Source organism: Mus caroli, chromosome 19 (assembly GCF_900094665.2).
Source record: "Mus caroli chromosome 19, CAROLI_EIJ_v1.1, whole genome shotgun sequence".
In the NCBI taxonomy this organism is placed as follows: Eukaryota; Metazoa; Chordata; class Mammalia; order Rodentia; family Muridae; genus Mus; species Mus caroli.
In genome coordinates this window covers 30,815,510-30,834,814 of record NC_034588.1, presented here as the reverse complement: position 1 = coordinate 30,834,814, position 19,305 = coordinate 30,815,510, and the positions used below count along the sequence as shown (strand labels likewise).

The 19,305-nt window shown below is 43.5% G+C and overlaps 1 protein-coding gene across 1 annotated transcript; it reads left to right on the top strand.

The window, feature by feature from the left end:
- Positions 1 to 5,491: 5,491 nt before the first annotated feature.
- Acta2 (actin alpha 2, smooth muscle) lies at positions 5,492 to 19,122 on the top strand. The gene is made up of 9 exons (XM_021152572.2): positions 5,492 to 5,586; positions 8,401 to 8,552; positions 9,092 to 9,220; positions 12,221 to 12,331; positions 13,977 to 14,061; positions 14,475 to 14,636; positions 15,567 to 15,758; positions 17,143 to 17,324; positions 18,838 to 19,122. Exons 2-9 carry the CDS (start codon positions 8,424 to 8,426, stop codon positions 18,979 to 18,981), a joined length of 1,134 nt encoding a protein of 377 aa, XP_021008231.1. The 5' UTR covers positions 5,492 to 5,586; positions 8,401 to 8,423; the 3' UTR covers positions 18,982 to 19,122.
- Positions 19,123 to 19,305: the final 183 nt, after the last annotated feature.

Here is a 19,305-nt window from a genome sequence, read left to right as displayed (position 1 = left end):
GGAGATCCCAACAAGAGCTTGCTGACAAGAGCTTGATATAGCTGTCTCCTAAGAGGCTTTGCCAGTGCCTGGCAAATACAGAAGTGGATGCTCACAGTCATCCATTGGTCTGAGCACATGGTCCCCAATGAAGGAGGTAGAGAAAGTATCCAAGGAGCTGAATGGGTTTGCAGCTCCATAGAAGGAACATCAATATGAACTAACCAGTACCCCCAGAGCTCCTTGGGACTAAACCACCAATCAAAGAAAACACATGGTGGGACTTGTGGATCCAGCTCCATATGTAGCAGAGGATGGTCTAGTTGGTCATCAATAGGAGGAGAGGCCCTAGGTCCTGTGAAGGTTCTATGTTCCAGTGTAGGGGAATGCCAGGGCCAGGAATGGGAGTGGGTGAGTTGGAGAGCAGGGGAAGGGGAAGCGGATAGGGAATTTTCAGAGGGGAAACTAGGAAAGGGGATAACATTTAAAATGTAAATAAAGAAAATATCTATTAAAAAATAAAGGAAAAGAAATGTTATTGTTTTAGTCCATGGGACCAGAAGACAACATGTCAAAGATCATTGAATAGTTTCACTTCCCAGGACTTCTAGGGATGGGCAAAAGTAACTTGGTCATCTGAAACCAGTTGCTACAAAACATAAAAACTCTGAGGTACTAATCATAACTTTCCCAGTCAATCCAAGAGGGTGTTTAAATCCTTACTCGCAAAGGGAAAGAAACTCACTCATCACATAAATCACACAGTTAGCACTTTTCCTGGGGATGTGCCAGGCATCAAACAACAACAACAACAAAACAAGCAAAAAACCAAACAAGCAAAACAAAAACAAAAACAAAACAAACAAACAAAAAAAAAAAACACAAGTTTTTCTCGTTTGTGAATTATGAGAAACATAGCATTGAGGGCATTATCGAGCCTTTGCTCCAAATTTCATTTTCTTTAACCTCTGATCTGGCATTTTAATGACAGTCAACGCTGGTTCAAGGACCAGAGACGTTGCTGAATAGAGATGAAGGCTGTTCTTCTGAGGACCTGAGTTTGGTTTCCAGCACCCCATCTGGAATCCTAGCACCAGGGGAGTGGATGCCTTCTTGTGTTTTTTGAAGCATGCACATGCATACCACACACAAACACAGACTAAAATAATAAAAATAAAAACATTTTCCTTTTGGAAAGATAGCTTCAGAAACAGTGGATGTCACTCACTGTGACACACGAGTAACTTTTGAGCCATAAACTTTCAACAGTTGGTCAAGCAGGACTCATGGTGATAGTTTTCTTCTCTTTTAGCTTGCCTTGCCTACACTTGTTCTCTGAAGTTGATGACTTAGGAGTGGTGTCTACATTACACAGCATGAGTAGGTTGCTTCTTTTCTGCAGCATTCAATACGCATCCTTTGGATATCACTGGTGATGGACCATTCTTCTGTGAATTCAGCCAGTCTTTCTCTTTTCGTTAACCATGATTCCCCTAAATCGTACAGACACATGTCTAAAGCTGGATCTACTGAAATTGTACTTAATGCTAAGTGTAGAGTGCCTGTTGTGAATTATAACAGTGGCTCTAATGTACTGTGAACGACTCATGAACATGGGGCTGCTCTGTACACAGCCTTTTATTCACAGATGTTCTTGGATCCTTCCTTGACCACACACCCTTTTATTCAGATGATACTTGCTCTTCTTTGGCATTTCTTCCAAGGTCCAAACTTATCTCTGTCTCTGTTTCTCTCTGTATCTCTCTCTCTCTCTCTCTCTCTCTCTCTCTCTTTCTCTCTCTCTCTCGGTCTCTCTCTTCTTGGTATGCTTTCTTTCTCCTTGGATAAACTAGGATTTCAATTTCAAAGCACACATTGGTGAAAGCATCAACAATTCTGCTTTTATTTTATTTTTATTTATTCTGCTTTTATTGTTTGGTGTCTAAAGGATCCATAATTTGATTTCTGGACTAAGTGACTGACTATTATCTAGTCTCATCAGAAGCCAGAAAACACACCCATCCACTGTTTCAGCCACACGAAGAGAATTCTAATCAACTGGATCAAGCTCCAGCATTCATGTGAATTTTGACCATTTAGCCATTTGCATGAACAACTTATTCTCAAGGTTAAAGAGGCTTTTAAAAACAGATTCCTAGCTGGATAACTATACAGATACTCTGTCCTAAGGAGGTGAAGTATAGCTCTTCATTCTTTAAATATAGTTGTTTATAATGGAGTCCATGCAAGAAGTACTGTTATGAACAGCTTGATGAGCCGGGTCGTGGTGGGGCATGATTTTAATCACAGCACTCAAGAATTGAGCAGTCTGCCTTTTTATACAACCCAGATCTACATGCCCAGGGATGGTACTGCCCACAGTTGGCTGGTTCCTCCCACATTAGTCATTAATTAAGAAGGTGACCCACAAGCTTGCCTTCAGGTCAATCTGATGTAGGCATTTTCTCAGTTGAGGTTCCCTCTTCTCAGATGACCCTTGTTTCTGTCAACTTGACAGAAAACAACAACAAACCAAATCCCCAAAACCAAACAAACAAAACAATTAACCATCACAGGCATGAATCAAGGAAATGCTAATAAAGGATGGTCTTCAGTTAATAATAATACATCAATGTTAGTTCATCAATTGTGATAAACGTGCAACAGTGCTGGAAGATATCAATCATAGCAGACTAGGTATAGCACAGAGAGGAACGCTTTCTTTTTCATTTTTCTTGTAAATCAAAAATGTATCCTCAACTAAAAGGTTTAAGTTATAATTCAGGTGGTTATTGAAGTAAATGGTTCTAGCTTTATAAATCACTAACACAGTGTCCTATGGATTCTGATGCAGACAGGCTATAAGTTTTGCTCAGAGGTATTTAGGGTACTGTAAAAATTTTCATCTTGGGCAATGAATTATAATATGGGGTCTGGGGTCAATAGTCTCTTGACCTAGTCTAGTTGACCTAGTAGCAGTCTGAACTTTGGAATTTGTTAAGTCCTTTTGGGTAATTTAGTTGTAATCATGTTTAAAACTTACAATACCTGTGATTTCTAATATGGTAGTCTATCTGAACTGACATTTAATATCTATGAAATGAAATGAGGTTGAGGGGAGATGTCCCAATGGGAACAATGCATACTGTACAAACATCAGGGCTGGAATTCTGATCCCCCAAATCCACATAAAAACCTGGCAGATATGTGTTACCTGGAGCTGACTGGATAGCTAGGTGAGCCAAATCAGTAAGCACTGGGTTCAAGTGAGAGATCCTGTCTAATAGATCACATGGAGACAATCAGGCAGTATAAACCCTATCAACCCCTGGCTTTCACAGACCTACATTTGCACAAGCATGTGCCCCTGCACATGTGAATATACATACAAAGGCCTGCACACCCCATATACATACCAAAGTAAAGATGAAATGAAATAGAAATGTCAACTCTACACATTTGAGTGGTCAGTAGTTGCATGTGTCTAGTGGCTACTGCATCACGCATTGTTGATGCTGGGCATTCCAGTAAGTACCAGTGCTAACTCAGCAATACCATGCTAAGTCAGCTCTGGACTGGGTCCCAATGAGGACTAAAATGGTCTCCAATTCTCAAGGGCTGTACTGTAAATCTCACTAAATCACATTACCAAGACATTCTGTGATGTCTGTGGAGCAATGCAACTGGAGATGACTCTTGAATGAGTGCTTATAGCTTGGATTTATTTTATAGTTTCCCTGAACTGCAACCAAATGACCAGATGTACTCCCTCTAATCAGTCTGTAACTCCTTGCATTCGTGGCTGCCAACTCTGGGAGTTATATAAGCAATGGATGGAACTTTGCTTGTATACTTGTACACACTTATCCAATGGGGCTTCCTCTCACGGAAGAGACATGAGTTGGATATAAAATCTCAAACTCATACAGCAAGACCATTAATTACTTGCTTAGAAAAAAAATGAGCAAATCCTCCTTGGTCACTTCAAATTGCTTTTTCTAATTCTTAAAAAACAAAACAAAAAACCTAAATCTTATTCATGTATTAATATTCTGATTACTGAAAAAGACAACCACTATAAACAAAAAAGTTATAATATCATCAAAGTTCTTTTCTTGTTTTTTAAAGGAATTGCCAGCTCATGAAGTGACCAAGACAACACTCCAACACTCCTGAAGCAAGACATCAACACAGAGATCCGTGCCAGGGACTAAAGTAAAAACCAAAACCAAAACCAAAGTAAAACATGGAAATTTGTTTTACATGATGCCTATGATAAGACCCACTGGATTAATCATAAATGTCCTCCTCTGTCTTATACTATGCAATCTCTGTGTTTGAGCAGACAATGTATTTCTTAGTTGATAGAAACCAGATACAGAGTAGAAAACTCTTGAGCAACACAAAGAAACCACATCATTGTTTAGCAACAATTAGATTCTCCTAAGAGTCACCAGTGTAATTTCTCAAAGAAAACTACCCATGCGCTCAGGTGGACACCATCAATCAAGTGCATGAGGCATGGTCACGTGAGTGGACAGCTGCTGCCATTCACCCTGGGGTTTTCCTAACATGTGCACAGTTCAGAAGCACTCACAGAATCCATCCAAAATATCTCTATTGTGAATGGAATCAGAACCTTGGCTTGCAGGAAGAGAGTACAGAAATGTAAAGTCACTGACTGTCCATCGAAGCCAACAAGCTGATGCCCTTGAAGAATGATAGGGTCACTTGATCTCTGTTTCTGTCCGATGGGCTCATAGTCATGGAGAAGAGTGAGCAGGCTTCATTTCAACATTTCAAATTTCTTTTACAAAGTTTTTTTTTTTTTTTTATGACAGGGTGACAGGTCACCTCTGTGGGCAAAGGATGGTCCTTAATCATGCTGTCAAGGGTCAATAATAAGCCAGCAACACGTGGAATGTTAAGGGTTAAAGCAGTTACAGTGATTCTGACTTCTAAGCTACTCTTTGGGCCACACAGGCTGGTTAATCCTCACTACATACTTCAGTTCCTGGTTTCATTAATACAACACAAAGACACAATGTATAAGTACAATGTAGCTTCCATAAAACATGACTCCTCTGCATATTCATGGGTGACTGAGGCATCTTTTGTTCTAGGCTACCTTTGCAACAGTGTTGCTTAAAAATCTCAGCTAGTCAGAGACAGGCCCTTCCTTATCCAAGTCCTCAGCTAATGGCCCAAAAGACTAGCCTGATAGGGGCTGGCATCTTCTGAGGAATGTGCAAACCGTGCCTGCGTCTGTTCCATGACACTAGCCCAGTGTCTGGGCATTTGAGCAGTTGTTCTGAGGGCTTACGATGTTTATCCCCATAAGCAGCTGAGCTGCCTCCTGTTTCGGGAGCAGAACAGAGGAATGCAGTGGAAGAGACCCAGGCCTCTGGCCACCCAGATTAGAGAGTTTTGTGCTGAGGTCCCTATATGGTTGTGTTAGAGTGAACGGCCAGCTTCAGCCTGTCTTTGCTCCTTGTTTGGGAAGCGAGTGGGAGGGAATCAGAGCAAGGGGCTATATAACCCTTCAGCATTCAGCCTCCCCGGACACCACCCACCCAGAGTGGAGAAGCCCAGCCAGTCGCTGTCAGGGTAAGTAGCCCCAGCCCAGGGATGGGATTTAGGAGTTTCCCCAGGCTCTTTTATCATCCAATGTAACCAGACATTGTCTGTGGGAATCTGAATGACTCACGTGTTTTGAATTTTTGAATAAAGATTTATACTGTTAAAATGATTGTAGCTTTTTAGCTTGCATGATTTTACATCGGAATAAGGCTGATTTACTGGAAACAAAGCTTGATTTACTGGAAAAGGAGATGGATAGGAAATTAAAGTTTGTTCATGTGTGTCATCTGTAAAACCTGTTTATGCTAAACCAACTGCTCTGATCCCGCAGCGTACTGTAGGGGTGGAGTCTAGCTGTATGAGGTAAATTATACGTTTGTTTCTACTTAGGCAAAAGTTAGAAACTTTTGGATGTATCTATGGCTCAGATTTAGCATGAGGTATTTAGTGCAGCTGAGGTAATTGGAAGTGAATATCAGGAGTGAACTGAGGTAATTGCCTGCTCTCTGAGCTCTCTGATGTTGGCTGAGTGGATGCATTGCTTCTGGGTTTCCGGGGCTCTAAGAGCTGGTGTCCTATGTTGGAAATGTGCATCTTGTGAGTGTATTGGTGCCCTTACAAGTCAAACCTATGCCATTGGTCATTTGCAGCATAGCATAGCTTTTCTACTTTCTGCAAAGAAAGGAGGAAATGTCTCATCCAGGGGAGATCTGATTTGCGTTTCTCTGCCTCACGTGTCCCTCAGCCCCTTAAGTATCTGTGGAACCAGCCTTGCCACCCTACGTTGTAACTCAGGGCTCTGTAGCTTCATCAGGGAATGGAGTTTTCTCGATAAGATTTTCCTCCTGTTTTGTGATTCATGACTAAATATGGTTTGCGTTTGAGACTCATAAGCTGGGAAGGGTACTGTCCTTTCCTTCCCCCCCCCCCCCCCCCCCCCGCCCAACAATTCATTTTTGGCACAAGATGAGCTCCACTGGGCTGCACCAAACTCCCCGCCCGGGTGCAGTTCCAAAAGCAGACACTGGAGCCCAGTGTGTTTTACCTAATTAGGAAATGCTCCCCGCTTCAAACTGAGCTGCTCATTCAGGTTAGATAAGAGTTGCAAACCACAGCGGCTGCTTCCTCTGGAAACACACAGACTTCTTCTCCAGGGACAACGCTCCTTTCAGAGCTTATCAAGACAATTTTTTCCTGGATATTTTTGATGAAATAGAAATACTTCTTTACTGAATTTGACAGTATTTTTTTCCTGCATTTTTTTTAACCAGGTAGCTTATTTTTCTGAATATACGAAGGCACAACCTTAAGCCATCCTGCCCAACAAAAAGTTTGTGTGGGTTATCCTTCCCCATTTTCAGAGGGTATCCTAATTCCAAGTGGCTTATCCCATTTGCAGCCCTGGTGCTAAGTGTGGAAAACAGGCTTAGTGGACACACAGACTCTCTGCTGGTCCTTTGGTGGTTTCTGCCTCTGCCAGTCACCTGGCTTCTGTACCTCCTTGTGGTTTGAAACTTTCTTCTGAGTCCTTATCATCCACTGGAAAGGAAGCTAAATACAATTCAGAGTCTGAAAGGAAAGGCATAGCGGAGAGAAGAAAGAGTAAACCGCTGAAGAAACCCATTTTCCCATTCTTGCGAGGGGAACCCACACATTGAAGATTTCACTCTGATCTTAGGGGCAGGGTTGAAAGGAAACCAAGATCACAAACAGAATCTCTGGGTAAGGATAAAAGTCACATGATGATATCCACGCGCAATGCTTGTACAACACTCTGGATGGCCCTTTGAAGCTGTCAAAAATCCAAGCTTAAATGTCAATTACTTAAAATGTTGTTAAAACAACCCTAAGGGGTATATACTCAGTTAATCAAGTTTAGAAGAAGATATACCAGAGCGCAGGGAAGAAAAAAAAAATCTACAAAAGCTGATGCTTGCCACTTCAAAAGAATCCTAGCAAACATTTGGCACAGAATTAGTAAGCTTTGAGGGTAGAGGAACAGCTCATGCTTTATTAAGGTCGTATTCTGTTTCTTTCTGTAACTTATCAGTCTTAAACAAGAATAGCTGTCAGCAGCCTGTTGGATTTTCAGCTTAACAGTGACTTTAATTAATGAAGAAATGTTATAACTCCTAAAATTTCAAACACCGTATTTGAAAATTTCTATCCAAGTTTCCATATAAGATCGGCTCCTTAACTTGTGATCCTCCTGCCTCAGCCTCCCAAGTGCTAGGATCATAGGTGTACATCATCACACCCAGCCTTGATTCATATTTAATACCTCACCGGCTCACAGTCTTTAGAGCCAAAACTTTTCTCTTTTAAACATTTAATACGAGCGAATATTTTAACATTTTCAAATTCTCATATGCTGCCCATTCCTCAAAAATCTACCTTTCCAGGGGGAGGGGACTATATATATATTAAATGTGAGTTTCATTTAATATAGACAGGGGGAAAACCCTCCATAGTTATTTAACATGTGCTAATCCACATGTCCCTATAGAACTCTGTTCTCTTCGCTGTATCTCTCATCTGTGCTCTACGATCTATTCACACACTAATGCTCTGACCAGCTTGAGAGTGTTATAAGAGCCTGTGACACTCCCGCTCTTTGTGCTGAGGACTTGTGGTGTTAACCTGGAAGTCAGGGCTTCAGATCATCAAAGGCTTTACAGCCTAGTGAAAGCATTTCAAGATAAAGGGTGTTCGTTGAGAACTGTGGTGAGCCTCCAGCTAAAATAACACAACAGGACCAAGAACCCTGTCTGTGGGTGGGAGTGACTAGGCTCTAGCCAAATGCTCTGCACTACAGTAGCTTCTCCCTCTCTGTCTCTGCAGAACCCTGAGACGCTGCTCCAGCTATGTGTGAAGAGGAAGACAGCACAGCCCTGGTGTGCGACAATGGCTCTGGGCTCTGTAAGGCCGGCTTCGCTGGTGATGATGCTCCCAGGGCTGTTTTCCCATCCATCGTGGGACGTCCCAGACATCAGGTGAGCCATAATTCACGTTGAACACAGAGAAGAAAAGACTTTAGGCTAGATCGCTCTGTGTCTACATGTATCCCACAATTGTGTACTGCTTTCTACCCAGAGTTTACAAAACCTCATGAAAAACATATCTGTGATAGTCTGGGATATAACCTAGTGGTTCAAGGTGCACACACACGCACACACACACACACATCACACACATTACACTGGTGTTAATTAATACTGAGGAATAAATGCCAATTTCAAGTATCAGGCAGAAAGATTACATGATCACAGCCACTGTGGTCATTTTTCTCACTAGAGTGGCAGCAGCAGCTGTGGTTGTTATAAGCTGTCCCTCTGTACACCATTACCACTTTGGGTGAAGAAACTAAGACAAAAGAAAGCCCTGTCTGGCTACTCACCCTCATAGAGTTTGATCTTAGATGAAAGGAATCACTGGTATTAAATGTAACTTTATATCGTGTCAGCTGTTACAGAAGTCATCAATTCACACGTTTCGGGAAAGCACTGACTTGTGGTATGTTGAATCATTCTAGGGAGTAATGGTTGGAATGGGCCAAAAAGACAGCTATGTGGGGGATGAAGCCCAGAGCAAGAGAGGGATCCTGACCCTGAAGTATCCGATAGAACACGGCATCATCACCAACTGGGACGACATGGAAAAGGTACCACCCCAGGGAATCACAGCAGCACACTGCAGCCTGGCAAGGCTGCAGAACACAGCTAGCTATCCTTGCTCAAGCGCCTTGCTATTGCTATTTGTTAATATTTAACTTGGATGGCTACGGTAAAATTGGTATTTATAAACTGCTTGTTGGGAGACAGTTCTATAGTTGAGAGAAGCCCTTTGTTACTGAAGGATAGAGTCTCTCTTCAAGCCCACTGGACTGACCTCTGTCAGCACAAGCTGTCCAGAGGTAGGAATCTGGGAAGACCTAGCCAGCCCATTCTTGAGAGTTGTTTATTATTATTATTATTATTAATTTCCCATGAGCAGTTTTCTTAATGTTCACAACTGAAAAGAGATCGCTATGTATTTGATACATTCCCAAATACCTGTAGAACATATTCAAGTGCAATTGTGACTAAGTTTTTAAACGAATACTCTTAAATTCTCTTTCTCTTCCACAATAAGACCCTTCTTCCCAGAACATTGTGAAAGAGTCAGTGTGTGTGTGGGGGGGGGGGGAGTCAAATCCAAGGATTGATTATGAAGCTTGTTTTTAGGCATTTTAGAAACATTAGTGATAGGAAAAGAAAGCAAAGAACCAATTAGAAACTGACATGATTTTTTTAATGCAATGGAACATAACTGCAACATCTGGTTTTTGTTTATCTGTTTATTAGGTTTTTGTATCCTCCCCAAAACATACACTCATCCACACAAGCTCCCACGTATCATTTAAAAATAAAACCAACACACATCACTACTATAATGTATTGGTAATTAAGTTTAAACCTTTCTCCCTCTACAAGGGCTGCCCATCCTGGCCTTTAGTTAGTCTGACTGTAGGCTTGGTGCAGCTGTGGTTCGCATTCTGGAGATGGCAGCAACATAGGGTGGAGGGATTGTGGGGGGAGGGTCTCTGGAGTGGGGTTTTTAAAGGTTGTTTGAGGTAGCCAGAGTGTAGAGGAGATGACTGACTAGGGCTAGTGAGCACTCTATTTTTTCCTTGTTTTATAGAGTAGGGTGGGTTTTTAAAATTTTTTATTAGATATTTTCTTCATTTACATTTCAAATACTATCCCAAAAGTCATCTATACCCTCCTGCCGCCCTGCTCCCCTACCCACTCACTCCCACCTTTTGGCCCTGGCATTCCTCTGAACTGGGGCATATAAAATTTGCAAGACCAAGGGGCCTCTCTTCCCAATGAAAGCCGACTAGGCCATCTTCTGCTACCCCACCCGGGGGTCCAGCTGGAGACACGAGTTCTGGGGGGTACTGATTAATTCATATTGTTGTTCCACTTATAGGGTTGCAGACCCCTTCAGCTCCTTGGGTACTTTCTGTAGCTCCTCCATTGGGGGCCCTGTGTTCCATCCAATAGATGACTGTGAGCATCCACTTCTGTATTTGCCAGGCACTGGCATAGCCCCACAAGAGAGAGCTATGTCAAGGTCCTTTCAGCAAAATCTTGCTGGCATATGCACTAGTGAGGATATCATCCTGAGTGAGGTAACCCAATCACAAAAGAACTCTCTTGATATACTCTCACTGATAAGTGGGTATTAGCCCAGAAACTTAGAATACCCAAGATACAATTTGCAAAACACAAGAAAATCAAGAAGACCAACGGGTGGATACTTCATTCCTCCTTAGAATAGGGAATAAAATACCCATGGAAGGAGTTACAGAGACAAAGTTTGGAGCTAAGATGAAAGAATGGACCATCCAGAGACTGCCCCACCCGGGGGTCCATCCCATAATCAGCCACCAATCACAGACACTTGAGTAGGGTGTTTACCCCACTGATTTATCTCTTTTGGTGGAACAAGATGAGGAGATAAAGGATGAGTTCCCCATTCTTCTTTACTGTACTGAGAAATTATGAAGATGGTTTTCCAACTGCCAACCCTGCCCTTCCTTCATCTTATCCACCCCCCCCCCCCGCAAGTGACAGGATTTGCAGGTGTCCCCTTAGTTTGCTGGAAACCACAAAACCAAAACCAAGAAACTAGAAACCTGACAAAGCCTTTGCAGTTGGTTTTACTTTTATTGGTTAATAACCTGTCATTAGCTATGCTTGTTTACTTCTGGCCAATCTCATATTCCTGATGCTGGTGAACAATGGCCCTTCTGGCCCTTCCATAGCAGGTGAATTATTTCAGCCCCTTCCATAACAATGGGTTCTTTTTGACACTAAGGGATTAAAGAGGTTGCATAACTATAAAGCCAACACACATTTGTCCAAAACGCATTCATACAGTACACACAGGTGGGCGTGGGCTTTGGGGAACCTTCTCCCCACCTGTATACACCCATCTACCACACATACACACACACACACACACACACACACACACACACACACACACACCAATACAAACAGCCAAGAACACTCTCTAGAAGCATTAAAGATGGCAAGTAGGTTTTTCAGGCAAGCCTCATTCATTTATATGTATGGTCATTTGTCCTTTTATGTATTACACTAAATCAACTTCCCATGAAAAAACTCAGGTGAAGGCATGTATGAAGAAGGCGAAACTAATGAATGAAAGCATGTATTCTAGCCCAGACACTGGGCTCAGGCTAGTATCATTTTTTGTAATTCACACAAAGAGCAAATGACATCTATACTGGTTATTCTCTCCTTCTGTTACCAACGGGGAGACGAGAGATGAAAAGAACTATGAATTTGCTAGCTCACAACAGGAAGTTGTGACAGAAACTTGAAAGTTCCTGCTGAGGAACAGGAAGTTGACTACAGAGCCTATGTCCTTGACCACTATGCCATTCTGCTACACAGTTGTTGCTGAGTCACTCAATAGATGTACATACAGTCTTGTATATGGTGTTCACTCTCTGGGCTTCTGCATCTGTACAGATGAGGTCTTGTGCATTTTATCTGGTTCTAGTTTTGTCCTGAACATCCCTGTCCCTTTCCAGGACCTTTTGCATCCCACAAGAGCATATCACCATGTTCCTCTTTACCCATCTCTCTAGATCTGGCACCACTCTTTCTATAATGAGCTTCGCGTGGCTCCTGAAGAGCATCCGACACTGCTGACAGAGGCACCACTGAACCCTAAGGCCAACCGGGAGAAAATGACCCAGGTAAATATTTGCTCCAGGATCTAACTCTGGTGGATTTGGAGCATGGGCAACCAGGATAACTTGCAGCACGACAGGCAGACATAAGGTCCAAACTGACAGTTCACCAACAGACTGACCCCAGAACCCCAAAGCCCAGGGATCTTAGTGTTCACACCCTTACTCCACAAAACAACATCATTTTGCCTCAAAGGGCAAGAAAAAAAGTTTAAAGGTTTAAGATTAGGGCTAAAAACTTCTCATCAATCATTGAAAATGCAGGATGATATAGTAGGTTTTGAATCTGTTACTTATCAGTTACCAAAACTCATTTCTTTTCTTAGGACCCCTGATTCTTCTTTTTTTTTTGGTTGGGAATATCAATACTATTATTTTTCAAGGGTTAGATATGTAGGCTAGTGATGCCAAAATTATATGCAAGTATCATGGGGCATGGTATAATAAATATCTAACAAGGAGTACCAAAGACTGCCACTATTGTCTGTGTGAATCACAAGATCATACACCAAGGGAGCGTCCAGTGAACCAGCTAGAGAGTTCTGATGTGCATGAGCCGGTAAATGATAGCATCTACTGTCAGTTCCTCACAGGCCCTGGTCAAGCACGGGGTGGGTGTTGCAAGTGCCCTCTAACTCCTAATGATTTACGGCAGGAACTGTCATCCCAAGTACCTCAGTGATGAAACTAAGGCTCAGATGCACAAAGTGATTTTCCTAAAGTCACATAGTTAGGCGTGGCAATGCCTAGAGTTGGCCCATGCATTTTCCTTCCCCTTGAAGAATAGCAAATGCACACAGCCCAGGGCCCCCTCCTGGGAAGAGCATTTGCTGTGCTCACCAGCCAGCACATCAGCTGTTCTGGGTGGTGATTAGCATCCTGTAAATTTCGTGAAGGTGGAAAAGTGACTGAGAACTAGGGAGTTTTAGCAAATATCAGACATTCCTTCCAGTTTGTAAACTAGAGAATTATTAAAATGCAGACTGCGGACATGTTCTCATGTAGGAGGGATCTAGGGAGCTCCCTGAATTGCATGGGCTAATGGGTCGACACTTAATGTAGTCCTCTATTCCATAGTATAGGTCTTATCTGCCAGGATCATAGCATCACCCACTACAGCTGCAGGGTGGAGTCTGGTTCCATGGATAGCACTGACTCCAAATTGCATAAAACCATGGAGATCAAACTGAACTGCAGACAGATCACTCAATCAGGGTTATTCCTGGAAAAATCTCAGTATTGGATTTTATCTGGTCTTCTCTTTTTGTCTTTGATATAGTTAATAACTCTTAGACTCTCTCTGAGAGCTTAGGCCAAAACCCTTCTCCCTTTACATTTGAGAAATAAAGAAGAAATGAACACCATAGTGAATACTGTTGTATCCAGTTCACGACCAAGACTAGGACTTAGCTGCTTCTCACCTTATGAGGTCCTGTGCACATACCGCTGGCTCCTCACCCTCCCATCAGGTCACCAGTGTGATGGCTGACTATTGTCACTGCCTTCATCTTTCTTTGTCATGTGACCAGAGCTGCCTTGGCTTTTTTCCCCCCCTGGAGGGTCTGAATCAGGGGTGGGATGGGGGGTGCTCTTAAATGTTCTATGTAAGGCTGATAGCACCATTTACCTAACCCTTTGGATTCCTTTGCAGATTATGTTTGAGACCTTCAATGTCCCAGCCATGTATGTGGCTATTCAGGCTGTGCTGTCCCTCTATGCCTCTGGACGTACAACTGGTAGGTGGCCAGGAGGATGGGAACTTTGATCAAATGAATCCATCGTAAAGTGTGATATTTGATGGGTACAACCTGTGAGTTGTGATGTTTGACAAGTGAATTGGAGCACACAGAGATGTGGTCCTCCCCCAGAGCCCCCAAAAAGGAAAGAAAAAGCCCTCACTTTTTCAAAACCAGTCCTGGACCTCACCACACTTCTTTACTTCTCCAGCAATACATTTTTAATGGCTTCTCCCTCTTCTTTCTGTCTCTCCCAAGCCCTAGCTCTGACCTATCCCATAGAACACATTCTTTCTTCCTTTGATGTAAGGCTCTTAGGAATCACCACTCCTCTCAGCTTCCATGTGAAAGAACAGAAAGTAACTGAGCACCAGCTGCCCTGGTGACTTACAGCATGCTTAATTGTTCCCCAGGTATTGTGCTGGACTCTGGAGATGGTGTGACTCACAATGTGCCTATCTATGAGGGCTATGCCCTGCCTCATGCCATCATGCGTCTGGACTTGGCTGGCCGAGATCTCACCGACTACCTCATGAAGATCCTGACTGAGCGTGGCTATTCCTTCGTGACTACTGGTGAGGCTCGGGGGGAGGTGGAGGGAAGAGGATGGAAGACACTATGTTGCTCACTGTAACTTATCAGAAGGAGTGCTATCCCCATGAAAATGGGACATAGAGTCAGAGAGGAGGCTTTGCTGATAAAACCATTTGCTGTGCAAAACCTTACAACCGACGGTCAATTCCTGAGCTCACAGCGAAAGGAAACAATTGACGGCTGAGATTTGCTTTCTGATGTCCATACATGCACACCTGAAATGCACACACACACACACACACACACACACACACACACTCATATGCACACCCATGCATACACATACAAATAATAATAATATTAATATGCTAAAATTAAAAAAATAAAAATGAACTGATAAAAAAGAGTTGGTGTGTTAGAGACTTAGCCAACAGTAAAGCCCAGCTCCAATGCACAGAGAAAGCTTAGCTTTCCTTGCTTTGTGATTGTAAAGCTATTACAGTTTCTTTGAGAGTAGCTATAGACATCAGTGTAGGCGGCAAGTCCAAGTGGAAAATCGTTTTTGTCTCTACTGCTGGAGATCGAATCCAGGGTCTTGTATTGGCTAGCCAAGCCCTCTACCACCCAGCTACACCCAAGAACTACATGGATAATTTTTTAATTTCTTCATTTACAAATAGAAGAGAACATGTAAAATAGAGAGAGGTGTAGCTGGGACCTTTCCCATCTCTCCATGTATACCAATGGAACTGGGGCTGTTCCCAGAGAGCATCTGCTTCATTTTGAAAAGTGAAAAATGTGTCAAAGATCAAGCTACTACCTATCTGGGTAGGGCAGCAAAGATCTTTTAGGCATTTTGAAAACTCTGAGACTTCTGAGGAGCTGGTTCAGTAGAAGAGTGACATGGGACAGGTAGATTTTAGCGCCTGTATCAACCCTAATGTGTACCACGTTTGTGATGTGTTTAACAGCCGAGCGTGAGATTGTCCGTGACATCAAGGAGAAGCTGTGCTATGTAGCTCTGGACTTTGAAAATGAGATGGCCACGGCTGCCTCCTCTTCTTCCCTGGAGAAGAGCTACGAACTGCCTGACGGGCAGGTGATCACCATTGGGAATGAACGCTTCCGCTGCCCAGAGACCCTCTTCCAGCCATCTTTCATTGGTAGGCAATGGAGAGTGGGGTCTCCCTGTTCTGTACCAAGAACAAGCCAAGTCTCTGCTATCAGGTCCCATTAGCAGGTAAAAATGAACCAGGACTTCAGAAACAGAAGCAGTTCTAAAGTAGGGATGGTGTCACATTTCCAAAATGAGAAGACACAGGGAGCCAAAACAGGGGTTGTCTCCCGTGGAAAACTCTTCTATATCAGAGTCAAAACAGACACATCTTCTGCACATAATGCAAAGGTTAAAAGTTATCTACGTTTACGATACAGTGGAACACAGGGGTGGTTGGGGAAGACGATCTGAGTGCTGAGAGTTTGGGGTTGCTGAGAGAGAAGGAAAACAGAACAAGTAGAGAGCATCTATTCCACACTGGCATGGCAGGGTCACGTTGAGTCTGCAGAGGCATCCTCTTTGGAGGCTGGGGGTCTGGGCTTGAGACTTGGTTCTATTTTCATGATCTCGAGACTGTCACTAAACCTTTCTATGAGTCAGTTTCTTCATACCAGGGCAGTTGGAAGTTTTATAGCAGAGTTGTGCAGTGCCCTCAGCACAGTGCCCATCCAAAATAAGCTTTCAACAATTGATTACTGCCAGCAATTTAAAACTAGCTGGTGGCATTGCTAGTATACCTAGATCACAATGCTAAGAAGGCTGAGGGCGCCATCTAGTGGTATATTTTTAAAAGTCTGTGTCAGAAGTCAACAAGAAACTTGGCCCCTCGCCAAGTTTGACCCCTTTTAAAAAAAGCTGTACAAAGATTGCATAAAAAGCATCTTTGGCAGCTGGGCATCGTAGTACATGCCTTTAATTCCAGTACTAGGGAAGCAAAGCAAGCACATCTCTATGAGTTTGAGGCCAGTTTGTTCTATATAGCAAGTTCCAGACCAGCCAAGGATACATAGGGGGACCTGTGTTTAAAACAAAAACAAAACTGAAAACAAACAAAACACTTTATCCAAGTAGGAGAGACGCTTTACTGACAGTTGCACATTCAAACTTGGGTGTTGGGAATATAAAGTAACAACGGCAGAGAGATGAGCCTGCTCAGACCCATGGCCCTGGCCTTACGTCTTACCAGGCATTCCAAGGCCCGGCTCCTTACTCAAGCCAATTATAGCAGAATGTCTATCCAGCCACTGGTGTTACCATGTTGCAATCTCACCCCGGAATCGCTGCAGCTGAACCTCCTCCTTTAGACAAGAGCCAGGAGGATGGTATGGAGTACAAGAAGGGCCTTTAGTCTCTTGAGTGATAGTTTCTAGTTCACGATGCCTGCCAGCCTCACTCAGGAGATGAGCACTTAGGTAGGCCAACTTGATTTTCCATGTTTAGCCTAAGTTTTACCCAGCATCCAAGGATTACTGCCTGTGTCTCTTTTCCAGGGATGGAGTCAGCGGGCATCCACGAAACCACCTATAACAGCATCATGAAGTGTGATATTGACATCAGGAAGGATCTCTATGCTAACAACGTCCTGTCAGGGGGTACCACCATGTACCCAGGCATTGCTGACAGGATGCAGAAGGAGATCACAGCCCTCGCACCCAGCACCATGAAGATCAAGGTACCACACTAAGACCCTCTGACTCAGGAAACAGCAGGAGGGGCATTTCTAGAACAGCCACAAGCTATGAGGCAGTTTAACAGGCTCTCTGTTCTTTCCAAAGAGAAGGAGGCCATGGTGACAGTGAGTTAGATTTTAACACTACCACTTAAAATAGGCCATGAGGAGTCCTGTCCAGAGGTCTATAGGGAGTGAGCCACTGCTTCCTGAAGAGCCTGTGCTCCTTCCTCTGCATGTCAGAGCAGCTCAAGTCCCCCTCCTTCCATCCCTAGCTGAGCATGCTGCCAACCCTATGTACTTGGGGTTTGAGAACAGACAGGCTGCATCTAGTAGGAGTTAGGCAAGCCTCAATTCTCCAAACCTTACTTCTGAGATGGAAATGAATGTGAAACCCAGGGGTCCAGTATGGTCAGAGAACACAGACACTCAGTAAAAGCTCGGGTCACCAAGATGGCACATTCATAAAATGAGCCTGGGTACAACGTTCTGGAAATCTAACATTATCACCAAACCCCCTCACCATGGAAAAACAAAAATGTGTAGCTTCAAAGCAAAACTCCTCTGAGGGCCAGTTTTGAAATTAAACCTGCTATTGATACAGCCACTAGCGAGCATCACTGACAGTCCCCCGAGCCAGTATCTTCATCTGCAACTTGAGCATCACTGGATACCTACCCTTCAGAATTATTATAGAAATTAAGTAAGCTAGAACCTGTCAAACCCTTGGCACAGGGCACAGTGAGAGCTTGGTGAAGGAGGAAAGATTACATGTTGAACCAGAGCTTGCAGACAGAGAGAAAGTAAGCCCCTGGCTAGCAATGTGCAAACACTTTATTTACTAGAGCATCCTCTGCTACTCAAGAAACTAAGACTAGAGTGGAATTTGGTGTTGCTTGGCTCTATGTTTGAGTTGCTGCAACAGAAAAATCCCTTGCCTGATACTCTGCACACCGCCTCCGCCATTCACTCGTACAAAACACAATCAAAACAAAACAAAAAGTGGGCATGATCTGGTGTGCAAGATCTGTACTCTGAATAAGGCCAGCATGACAGGAGATACTCCGGAATGGGAACTCTGAGCCCTCTGTGTCGGGCAGTGCTTATCGTCAGGACATCAGAAAGCAGTGGCCAGTTTAATCAGGTGGAAGATTACTTGCACTGAAAGTTCAGGAACAATCGTCTTTGCACACACTAGGACTTCTGTAGAAAGTGCAGCTCCTGCTGAGGTCAGCTCTGGAATCAAGAGATTTTTGTCAGGGTTTTTACAAAGGGGCCCCACGCGGGCTCTAGGGCCAGTTTGGGTTTGCCCAATAAAGGGATAAAGGAATTAGGGATGGTTTGGCATAGATTACACAGGGGGGAAAAACCAGAAAAATCAATGGGCTCACTGGGGAAACACTCCAGCTTCTTCAAACCCATTCCCTCATAGAGAATAATGTCCTCGTTTTCCAGGAAGGGACAGCCCAAGGCGCTTCTGCTAGGCACTAATGTTCTTCCCTTCTTACCCTGACAGATCATTGCCCCTCCAGAACGGAAGTACTCTGTCTGGATCGGTGGCTCCATCCTGGCTTCGCTGTCCACCTTCCAGCAGATGTGGATCAGCAAACAGGAATATGACGAAGCTGGGCCCTCCATTGTCCACCGCAAATGCTTCTAAGTGCCCCCTGCTCTGTCTCTAGCACACAACTGTGAACGTTCTGTGGATCAGCGCCTCCAGTTCCTTCCCAAATCATTCCTGCCCAAGGCTTTGATTTGTTACTCGTGTTTTTTAAATAAATCAGACATGTGCTACCCTTAACTTGTAGCCCTGGCTTAGCAACACTGATTCAATTGTGTTTCTGTTAGGGGAGAATCATTTATGACAGGGTGGCCTCCTCTAGTGGTCAGGAATAGATGTGACACAACTAGAAAAGTAAATTCCCAGGCAAGGCATGGCAATCACTTCAACAGAGGATGGTCCACTTAAATGATGTAAACTGGT

Bases quoted from the DNA above. Each gene is read 5' to 3' on its own strand.
- Acta2 (XM_021152572.2), top strand. From the start codon at position 8,424: ATGTGTGAAGAGGAAGACAGCACAGCCCTGGTGTGCGACAATGGCTCT. The intron at 14,062-14,474 runs GTAGGTGGCCAG...ATTGTTCCCCAG, and splicing joins TGCCTCTGGACGTACAACTG to GTATTGTGCTGGACTCTGGA. The intron at 17,325-18,837 runs GTACCACACTAA...TTACCCTGACAG, and splicing joins CCAGCACCATGAAGATCAAG to ATCATTGCCCCTCCAGAACG.